The 12,071-nt window shown below is 36.1% G+C and overlaps 1 protein-coding gene across 1 annotated transcript in view; it reads left to right on the top strand.

Moving 5' to 3' along the window:
• The window catches only part of LOC128663379 (neurofilament heavy polypeptide-like), a gene marked incomplete at its 5' end in the record, with an annotated part of 124,915 nt that overhangs the window by 79,411 nt on the left and 33,433 nt on the right, over positions 1-12,071 (top strand). Inside the window, 1 exon segment of the mRNA XM_053717687.1 lies at positions 7,577-8,002. Coding sequence (XP_053573662.1) covers positions 7,577-8,002 — 426 coding nt within the window.

Genomic DNA, 12,071 nt, shown 5'->3' with positions numbered 1-12,071 from the left:
AAATAATTGAAATGGGTATATATTTGTTTTTTGTTAAGTTGCCTAATAATTATGCACAGTAATAGTCACCTGCACACACAGATATCCCCCTAAAATAGCTAAAACTAAAAACAAGCTAAAAACTACTTCCAAAAATATTCAGCTTTGATAATAATGAGTTTTTTGGGTTCATTGAGAACATGGTTGTTGTTCAATAATAAAATTAATCCTCAAAAATACAACTTGCCTAATAATTCTGCACTCCCTGTATACCCAATGATCATTTCACTGTGGGCAGATTTTTTTCAAGGGTCCTTGAAACACAGGTAGATAGAGAATGCAGATTCCGTATAGTTACAGTTCTAACTTGTATTAATGAATATTAAGGAGATATCTGTGTCCACTTCAGTGGATTTCTTTAAGCACCACTTACTAGAGATAGTTTGGGCTCACTTTTTTGTGAGTAGTACTCTTCTGGCATTTTGCTTATTTTTGTATCCAACAAGAGAATGAGAGTTATTTCATCCAAGGAACATCTATCCACATTAGAAGGAATCCATTCACTATTATACAGGACGGTGATCCTTTCATATATGTTTGTATTCAAGTTATTGCTTTTCAGAACATTTTATTTTTCAATAAAATCAAGCTAAAACTACACCCTCCAATATTATAAATATTTTTTCAGCTAATTATGAACCGTGCAATGAATTTAATACATAACTAACACAATTCTGGGATGATCATATCCCATGTAGAAAATAACGTTCTCATTATCACAGATCAAACAATGTTGTCATTACTTTTTGTTGTCTTATTTTATCTGACTTTCCATCCTATGGTATCTTATCCTCTGTGTCTTCTGTACTAGAGTATCTATAGCTCTGTCTATTTTTGTGTTCTGTTCTGTACTGTCTGTTATGCCTCTTTCTTTCCTCTCTGCTTTCTTTCTCCTCCCTGAATATATAGATTGTGTTTAAAAAGAAAAAAACGAACTTTTAGACTATATGTCGTTTGAAAAACTATTTGTCACTTTATGACATGGGTAAAGAATCAAAACTCATACACATTATGTTTTAGGATTACACATTGTAAAGTGACACATCTATATTTACCACTAATTTACACAAATGAGTCACATGACTATTTACCTGGGATTAGAATTTAATGGCATTTGAAGCTGATTCAACATAATGACTACAGCCATTTTAACATCTTTATTGGTGTATGCTAAACATAATTCTTCTCAGTTGTCTTAATTAATGTTATATATCCATAAGTAAATCTGTTTGATTTTCTTAAGATTGGTAAAACTAATGTATGATTAGATAGCTGATATTTGGCTAGATTACGAATGTAGCTCAATCCCGGTATTTTTTGCACTCGACTCTGTATTACAAGTGGCGCGGTGTTTAAATACTTGTGGTAATTTACACTCCCCATATTTTCTATGATCGTCAATGTTTGCTTGTATAACAAGTTGCAATTGCTCAAACACAATCACATTTTACACAAAAAAAATTTGTGTGATGACAAAGCTCACTTAAAGAGTTTGGGCTGTGAAAAAAATGGCACTAAGCACCCCTAAAAATTACCCCAAAAATGACCCCAAATTACCCTTTTCAATATTAACACCTTAACCTCTACAACCCCCCATCGCAAAATACCCCCTAACCAACACAAACCCCATCACAAACTATCCTCCAACCTATTAACCCCTAACCGCCACAATCTCCATCACAAAATACCCCCTAACCTATTAACCCCTAACCTCCACAAGCCCCCATTGAAAAATATCCCTAACCTAATAACCTCCTAACTGCCACAATGCCCATTGCAAAATACCCCCTAAGCAAGATGCAACTGAAAAGGGCATCAGCGATTAAGCTCTTTTGCAAATAAAGAATACAAATCTACGGCGGTGATCCTCTTCTGGATTCTTCCATGACGGCGCTCCTCTGGGGTTTCTTCCATATTCCACATAATCCATCTTCTTTTCTTCCATCTGATGTTATCTTCATGCTGTCTCCGCAGCACACTGAAGCTTGAATGTGAGGTTCCCCCTTATATAGGTATGCCCTTGCATTTCTATTGGCTGTTTTTTAATTCTTTGTACAATCAGTCAATAGAATGAAAACTTTTCTATTGGTTGATTGGACTAAGATTTACAAATATATGTAAGGATATGATTTATTTGTTTGTTTTTATAATTAAAGAAAAATTATATTTAATGCAATTAGCTAACAAGGGGCAATGATAATAATGTATTGCAGTTTGCTTGCTTCTTAAATAAAAAAGTTGTAACTTCTTGACTGATATAAAGGAATACAACAAACTATAAATACATCAAAGTTATACTTAAAATAATTCAGATATCAAAATTATACTGCAAATGAACAATGAGAGAAGTTCAGCATATCAACTCAATACATAAACAGTTGATAATTACATATTATTACTGGGGATGAAAACATTTTTGTAAAAGTGGGCTAGGAGGCTGAATTGTATTGGGGACTTAGTGAGATAGGGTTAATTGTGGTTTGGAATTGGGTTAGTTAAGGTTATTTACACTTCAGAATTTGGTCTAGGTAAATGTATTGTGGCCATGTCAGATAGTTAATTGTGGTTAGGCCAGTTTGGTTTAATAGAGGTTAGAATAATGGTTATATTTTCTTGAGATGATTTATGGTATAGGTACCAGTTGTATTATGTCTAAGATTAATATTCTTGCAATAGCTGGAGGCTAAAGTGTATATATATGTTGCAGTTATTTTCATGATAATGATGATACTCCATGTTGTACATACTGATAAATGTATTTGCTACCTTTAGATACTGAAATATTTACCAGTAGATAAATATGTTTGTCTAAACTGGGTACATCCAGAGCTCATTCACAGAAACTTGAACATTTTTGCATCAGAATGTTTAAAGGGACATACAACCCCACATTTGTCTTTCATGATTCAAAGAGAACCTACTATTTGAAACAACTTTCCAATGTACTTCTAATATCAAATTATCTTTTGTTTTCTTGTTATCCTTTGTTAAAAAGCAGGAAGGTAAAGTAAGGAGTGTGCATGTGTCTGCAGTAGTTTTGCAACAATGTTATACATTAGCAAGAGCACTAGATGGCAGCACTATTTCCTGTCATGGAGTTGTGCACGCTACCTATTCAGATATCTCTTCAACAAAGAATAACATAAGAACAAAGCAAATTTGATAATAGAAGTAAATTGGAAAAAAAAATTAAATTGTTTTCTCTGCCTGAATCATGAAAGAAAAATTTTGTGTTTCATGTCCTTTGTAACATTTTCTAAGACATCTTTTTGCCGTTGATCATTAGAAAATATTTTATTCAAATGAGCGGGTGTTTCTGTGGGCAATTATGAGTCATGTATTCTGAAGAGACATTTATGCTAGGATTGCAGGCAATTTGCCATTATCTGAGAGTTTGTGTAAAACTAATCAGCATGTTTCCTTCACTTCCCCGTGTTGATAAGTTTACAAAGGATTCCTCTTTCCCTATTTTTTTTGCTCTGCCCTTAGACAAAAAGACCAGATGAATGGAAACAGACAGAGTTATCTATTTTAAACAAAGATTAGTCCGAGCATTTCTTGAGGATCTAGTCCTTGCAGTTCAGTAGAAGACAACCAGATATTGATCACGAAGCCTTTTAACCTTTATACTCTGTTATTACTATAATCAGGTTTAGATATACTATAACTGCCTCTGTGATTTGTTAATATTGCTAATATAATAATCAAGGGGGAACTACACTGTGCTTTTTAGTACACTGATTAGAAAAGATTTATCTTCACTCGCAGGTTCCAGCGAGTTTTTTAGTATGTAATAATTTATTAGTCTCTTATATTGCTACCGTTTTTCCCATTTTTTTCTTTATCTCTGATCTCTGGTTCCTTTTCTGAGCACTAATTGCTACCGCAAGCTCGCAGTATCAATAACCAGCCAGTAGTAATGGCTGGTTAATTATTGTGTTCCCGCAAATGGGCAAATTATTATTATTTTATTATTCCGTAGCGCTGTCCATGGATACAATTCATTTAAATAAAACAATATAAGACTTGTAAGAGACACTACAAAATTTACAAACACATACAGGAGGAATTGAGGGCCCTAGTCCCGTGGGAACTTACAATCTAGAAGGGTAGGAGGTTGAGAAACAGGAGGTGAGAACTGCAAGATTGAGAAAGATGTTAATGCAGAGTTAGATGAGGGAAATGTTAGGTAAGGGAAATTAATTTATTATTGAGTTGGGTGGTAGGCTTCCCTGAACAGAAAAGTCTTCAGGGAGCATTTAAAGGAAGAAAGATTAGGGCAAAGCCTGACAGCACGAGGGAGAGTGTTCCAGAGGGTAGGTGCTGCACGACAGAAGTCCTGCAGTCTAGCATGAGAGGAGGTGATAGTCGCGGATGCAAGGCGTAGGTCATTGTTGGATCTTAGTGGGCGGGCTAGAGTATACTTGTTTATTAGAGAGGATAGGTAGAGGGGAGTGGCATTGGTGAGAGCTTTGTATGTAAGGGTGAGAATTTTGAATTTAATTCTGCTGTAAATGGGGAGCCAATGAAGGGACTCGCAGAGGGGTGCAGCAGATACAGAGCGACAGGAAAGGTGGATCAGCCTGGCAGAGGCATTTAGGATGGATTTAAGGGGGGAGAGGCGGGAAAGAGGAAGGCCAGCGAGTGGGTTATTGCAGTAGTCAAATAAAAAGGGAGTGGATTATTTGCTTTGTGGTATTAGTGTTCAGAAAAGGGTGAATCTTGTGTAACTCCGAGGCAGAAGACTTGGGGCAATGGGGAAATGGTGATGTCGTCAACAGGGATACAGAAGTCAGAAGTCAGCATAGAGCTTGAGGCGGGGATAAGAAGGAGCTCAGTCTTGGACATGTTAATCTTTAGGTGGTGAGAGGCCATTCAGGAAGAAATACCAGATAAGCAGTCACTGACATGAGAAAGGACAGAGGGAGAGAGAGCAGGGGTGGAGAGGTAGATCTGGGTGTCATCAGCATAGAGGTGATATTTGAAGCCATAACTGTTGATAAGTTTACCCAGCGAAGAAGTATAGATGGAGAAGAGTAGAGGACCCAGAACAGATCCTTGAGGTACTCCAACAGACAGAGGCATAGGAGAGGAGGAGTCGCTGGCAAATGACACAGAAAAAGACCTGTGAGAAAGATAGGAGTGAATCCAAGAAAGAGCAGTGTTACAGAGGCCAAAAGAGTTAAGAGTCTGTAAGAGGAGGGGTTGGTGGTCAACTATGTTGAAGGCAGCTGAGAAGTCAAGTAAGAAGAGTATAGAGTAGTGGCCAATATTTTTAGCAGAGAGAAGATCATTAGTAACCTTGGTAAGGGCGGTCTCAGTTGAGTGTTTGGGGCAGAATCCAGATTTCAGGGGGTCAAGCAAAGAGTTGGTGAACAGGAAGTAGGTTATGCGATTGTAAACTAGTTTTTCAAGGAGTTTTGATGTTAGTGGAAGCAGTGATAGCTTTCAGGAGAATTAGGGTTGAGGGAGGATTTTTTGAGTATGGGAGTGACTTTTGCGTGTTTGAAAGAAGATAGGAATGAGCCGGTAGAGAGAGATAGGTTGAAGATGTGAGTAAGAGCAGGAGTGAGGGTGGAAGACAGGGAGGGTATTAGATGGCAATGTATAGGGTAGAGCGGGCAGGTAGTGAGGCTTGAGGAAGATAGTAAGGCAGAAACATCATTCTCAGTGGCTGAATGGAAGATGCAGAGGGTGGCAGAGGGAGTAACTGGGCCTGTTGTTGGAATATTGCAGGTTAGTGTTGAGATGTTGCTTCGGATAGTTTGTGTTTTGTTTAAAAAGTAGTCTGCCAGGTCTTGAACACTAAAGACAGATGGGGGCTGGAGCATGCGGGTAGAGGAGAGAGTTAAAGGTGGAGAAGAGTTGTTTAAGGTTTGAGGAAAGAGTAGATATGAGAGAAGAGAAGTAGGTTTGCTTGGCTAAGTGAAGGGCAAAAGTGTATGAATGAAGAATAAACTTATAGTGTATGAAATCAGTTTCAGAGTGAGTTTTCCTCCAGACACGCTCAGCAGCATGGGATCATTTTGGCAAATAGCGTGTTTGCTGAGCATGCAGGGCTGTAACTGACAGTGTGAAGTTTTGCGCAGTTGTGGAGGGGCAAGTGTGTCTAATGCAGAGGAGAGAGTTTTGTTATAGTGGACTGTAGCAAGATCAGGGCAGGTTATAGTGGAAGTGTGAGGGAGGAGATTTTGAATGAGTTTTGAAAATTGGAGTGGATCCACAGCATGTGTATTTCTACAGGTGCGGGGGTGGGATAGAGAAGTGGGTTTAGCTGTTGCATTTATATTATAGGTGACCAGGTGAAGGTCCAAAATGTGAAAAGGGCGACAGGTGGTGTCAGATATAGAGCAGAGGTAGGAAAATACCAGGTTGATGGAGTGTCCATCATGGTGAGTAGTGAATAGGGTGGATTGTGAGAGACTGAAGGAGGATGTGAGTGAAAGAAGTTTAGAGGCAGCAGGGGCAGATGAGTTTTAATGGGAATGTTGAAGTCCCCAAGAATTAGGGTTGGTATATTTGAAGAGAGAAAGTGTGGAAGCCAGGCGGCAAAGTTGTCAAGGAAATGGGAGGTCGGTTCAGGAGGGCAATATATGACTGCCACTGTTAAATGGTAGATAAAAATAGCATACTTAAATTTTTCTGTTTTCTGCAGGCTGTAAACTATGTAACATATGTAAAAAAAAATGTTAAGAAAACAGTTGTAGGTGCATTTATGATTTTAAATTGCATCCTACTTTATAACAAAATGTTGATCCCGCTAATAATCATATTATTAATAATAATAATAATAATAATAATAATCATTATTATTATCATCATTAAAAAGCACAGGATTGTGTTCAATTAATTAATTATTCATTCATTCATACATTAATCATTAATTTGTTAACGTGTTGATTCATTCATTAATATATTTTCAATTACTCATTTATTTTGTATAAAGGCAAGGCATAAATTAATGGCAATAAAATAGAAATAAGACTTTATCTACTGAACACATGTTCAGGTTTGACTTTTATGCAAGTAACTGTACTTTTGGAACCCATTTTATAAAAAAAAAGTGTAAAAATGTACATTATTGAAAAAGAGTCAGGAAATAGTGTATATTAAATAATTAAAAGCTTTATTGCAGGTGTTTTAAAACTGACTGCAGTTTAGTGTTTCTATAATGCTGAATTCCATCTAAAGAGTTTTCTTTTTCTTGTCTAGGTGTGTCAAACTCTATATTATATTCAACACTTTAATAAACTTGTAAATGTCTAAACCTCTTGCTACCTCCACAACCTAACACTTAAATGGTCTCACTAATCCTCTAACCAGATGGTCTAGTATAGTGCCCATAAAGTAAGTAAAACTGCTGTTTAGACGCCCATTACAATGCTTTTAAATAGAGGAGTTTAACTGAGGAGAGCACTAAAAGCCAAGCTATAGAGCATATCACACTTCAATCATCATGAACAGTAGTGTCAAGCAGACATTTTCATCTCCTGGATCATTTAAGGAGATTAGTAATGTTGGTAATATTTCTCCAAAGATATCCAGAAGTTTTTCTTCACTTCATCCAAGAGGTTTTAAAAAGATTCAAACTGCTTCTGCCAATAAACCAGTAATTATCTTTGAACCATCAGCATCAAAAGTGACTTCTCTCCCCAAATACCATTCTTTCAAACATGGATTTGATTTTGGGCATGTTCATTGCAACAATAGCAAAGAAAATAACTTTAAAAACCCTAAAGTCCAGACTGATCAGAAGAAACAAAGCCTGATCATTTCTAGTGAAAAGGAAACCATGATGCTTCTGAATGACCGACTTGCTATGTATTTGCAGAAGGTACACTCATTGGAGAAAGCAAATGCTGAAATGGAGAAAAAGATCCGTGAGTGGTATGATAAACATCACCCCCAAACATTACCTGATTTCAACAACTATTTTGGTACCATTGAAGAGCTCCAAAATCAGGTAAAAAAGATAGATGATAGGTAGATAGATATATAGATAGATAGAGATATTTTTAATAATGTATTATTAATAATAATTAATTTTGCATCATTCATGTTTCCTCTATATATTTATGTGTGTATACATGTGTGTGTAAGTTTGTGAGTGCATGCATGTGTGTGTGCTAAAGATGCCAGGTGTCCAGTATTCAACTGGTCAGTCCAGTATGTTATCAGGCTGTCCAGTAAAATCTTCACAAAAATACTGGACCCTTAAAAGTCCAGTCCCTGGGCTGTTATCTAAATCTAAAGTATTTATTTAAAAGGTACTGGGGCCAAGAACTACAATGACTGCTTGGTTGTAAAAAATATACATGTTGGGATCAAGAGTATGAGATTCTGCAGTGGCATTGTGTGACCCACTTACTATTGTGACCAGTCACAATAAATTGTCCAGTAGTTTTGAGGAAGGCAACCCTAGTGTGTGCTAGATTAATATATGACATTGTAAGTATTTAGCAGCAAGTTATTAGAATGCCTAAAACATTATTAAACAACAATGTATAGTCTGAAAATCACATTTTATTTTATTTTGAAATTTCAAAAAAATCTAAATTCTTATTATCCCTTGAGTTTTCGAGATATAAAAAATAAACGGCTAGATTATGAGTTGTGCGTTAGGCTTTAAAAGCAGCGTTGGCCGGGCCTAACGCTGCTTTTTAACACCCGCTGGTATTACGAGTCTTGAAGGTACAGGCTCACAGCTCACTTTTTGACCAGACTTGGAAATACCGCAAATCCACTTACGTAAATTGTGTATCCTCTTTTTTCAATGGGACTTGCATAGCGCCGGTATTACGAGTCTGACAAAAAGTGAGCGGTACACCCTTTACCATCAAGATTCGTAACGCATTCTAAAGTCAGTAGTTAAGAGTTTTACACTACAACGCTGTAGCATAAAACTCTTAACTAAAGTGCTTAAAAGTACACTAACACCCATAAACTACCTGTTAACCCCTAAACCGAGGCCCTCCCGCATCTCAAACACTAAAATAATTTTTTTAACCCCTAATCTGCCGAACCGGACATCGCCGCCAATGTAATAAATATATTAACCCCTAAACCTCCGTACTCCCGCATCGCAAACATTAGTTAAATATTATTAACCCCTAATCTACTGTCCCTAACATCGCCACCACCTACCTATTGACCCCTAATCTGCCGCCCCCAACGTCGCTGCCACTATATTAAAGTTATTAACCCCTAAACCTAAGTCTAACCCTAACCCTAACACCCCCTAACTTAAATATAATTAAAATAAATATAAATAAAATTACTATAATTAACTAAATTATTCCTATTTAAAACTAAATACTTACCTATAAAATAAACCCTAAGCTAGCTACAATATAACTAATAGTTATTAAATGTAGGTAAGTGTCGGCGATGTTAGGGACGGCAGATTAGGGGTTAATAAAATGTATCTAGTGTTTGCGAGGCGGGTTTGTGGCGGTTTAGGGGTTAATATATTTATTTAAGTGGCAGCGATGTCCAGTCGGCAGATTAGGGGTTACATTTTTTATTTAAGTGTTTGCGATGTGGGGGGCGGGCTCGGTTTAGGGGTTAATAGGTAGTTTATGGGTGTTAGTGTACTTTTTAGCACTTTAGTTAAGAGTTTTTTGTTACGGCGTTAGCCCATTGACGTAAAGGGATTTGCGGTATGTTAAAATTGCGGAAAAAAGTGAGCGGTACACCTGTACCTGTTAGACTCGTAATACCAGCGGGCATTAAAAAGCAGAGTTGGGACCTCTCAACGCTACTTTTTAAGGCTAACGCAAAACTCGTAATCTAGCCATTAGTTAATTATAGTAATTTTATTTAGAATTCTTTTAATTATATTTAAGTTAGTGGGTGTTAGGTTTAGGGTTAGACTTAGGTTAAGTGGTTAATAACTTTAATATAGTGGCAGCGACGTTGAGGGCGGCAGATTAGGGATTAATAAATGTAGGTAGGTGGTGTCGATGTTAGGGCCGGCAGATTAGGGGTCAATAATATTTAACTAATGTTTGCGAGGCGGGAGTGTGGCGGTTTAGGGGTTAATATGTTTATTATAGTAGCGGCGGCGTTGGGGGCAGCAGATTAGGGGTTAATAAATATTATGTAGGTGTTGGCGATGTTGGGGGCAGAAGATTAGGGGTTCATAACTATAATGTAGGTGGCGGCGGTGTCCGGAGTGGCAGATTAGGCGTTAATAATATAATGTAGGTTGCGGCGATGTCGGGGGCGGCAGATTAGGGGTTAATAAGTGTAAGATTAGGGGTGTTTAGACTTGGGGTTCATGTTAGGGTGTTAGGTGTAGACATAAAATGTATTTCCCCATAGGAATCAATGGGGCTGCGTTACGGAGTTTTACGCTGCTTTTTTGCAGGTGTTAGACTTTTTTTCAGCCGGCTCTCCCCGTTGATTCCTATGGGGAAATCGTGCACGAGCACGTTACACCAGCTCACCACTAACGTAAGCAGCGCTGGTATTGGAGTGCGGTAATGAGCAAAATTTTGCTCAACGCTCATTTCTTGTTTGGTTTGTAAAAACCTGTAATACCAGTGCTGTCTGTAAGTGAGCGGTGAGCCAAAACTGCCCGTTAGCACCGCACAGCCTCTAACGCAAAACTCGTAATCTAGGTGAAAATGTTTTCTATTGTGGATGCATGTGAAAATATTTTTTTGTTCAAAGTCAAATGAACATTTTTTTTAGGGCATCTTACCTTACTTTGTTTAAAATGCCTGGAAATATTAAACTCCCAATCACATAACTATGGTGACAATTTTTTGGAGAGCCATTTTTCATGCAGATTTTCTTGTGGCATTTAATATATATATATTGTATATTCTATGATGGATTATTTAGATTATAGATTATTTAGAATATTTTACAGTGTGTTTAATATTTTTTAATATTTTTTAAATATTTTATAAGTAATATTTCAATAACACGCCTTAAAATTAATAAGTTTTCATGGGCACTAAACCGACCAAGTTAAGATCTAAATCGATGCACAAAATGTATATTTATTTAAATTTACTTTTTATTATGAAATATATACTTCTATATATATATCTGATACTGTGTTCATGTAAAATATTTATAGGAATAGATATGCAGGTATAGGTATATATACACACACACACACATATATATATATATATATATATATATATATATATATATATATATATATGTGTGTGTGTGGTTGTATATTTAAGAATAAAAATAACATTACCCTGTAAATAAAGAATATTGGAATGTGAAATATGTACAGTAAAACACATATGAACATATAGATACATATGCATGCAAATATAGACATATATATATATATATATATATATATATATATATATATATATATATATATATATATATATACGGAAAAAGAAATGTATATAAAAAAGTGCATTGTAACCCTTTGCATTCAAGTAGCTGAAAACATGAAATATTCATATTTAATAAAGTTTTTGTGTATGTAGTACAAATATTTCACGTCAAAATGTTCTTCAAATTGTGGAATATGTTATAAGTATTTATAAATAGATATTCATATATATTTATATATATCTGAATACATCTATACCTATATAAAATCATCTACATATATAGCTATAGATATATATTTTACCAAAAAAACATAAGATACTGTATATATAGAAATATGTATTTATGAATAAAACAAAACATATTTTAGGGTTAGTGAAACTGGTTAAACGCGACTTGTTGGGTGTTCACTTTTTCCCACGTTTCCCACTTTTCACTCGCAATTTTGTAACTTTGGCTTTTTGCACATTTCGGGTTAGTGTGTGAGCAAACACTTTTTACTTTAAACTTGTAATATACGCTGTATCCAAGCGCAGTTAGTGCGTGAGCAGGAGCAATAATTATCGCTCCACTTCTAATCTAGCCCTATATCAGAAGATGGAGCACCACCGGGATGAAGATGGAGCACAGCCACTCGTATTCAGCGTTGTGTTCATTTTTTGGGGTGTTTTTTTTTTTTTTAAATTAGAGTTTTTTTGGGGGCAGAAAAAAGCTAAATG

The sequence above is a fragment of the Bombina bombina genome, chromosome 1 (assembly GCF_027579735.1).
Source record: "Bombina bombina isolate aBomBom1 chromosome 1, aBomBom1.pri, whole genome shotgun sequence".
NCBI lineage: Eukaryota > Metazoa > Chordata > Amphibia > Anura > Bombinatoridae > Bombina > Bombina bombina.
This window is presented reverse-complemented; position numbering and strand designations above follow the sequence as displayed.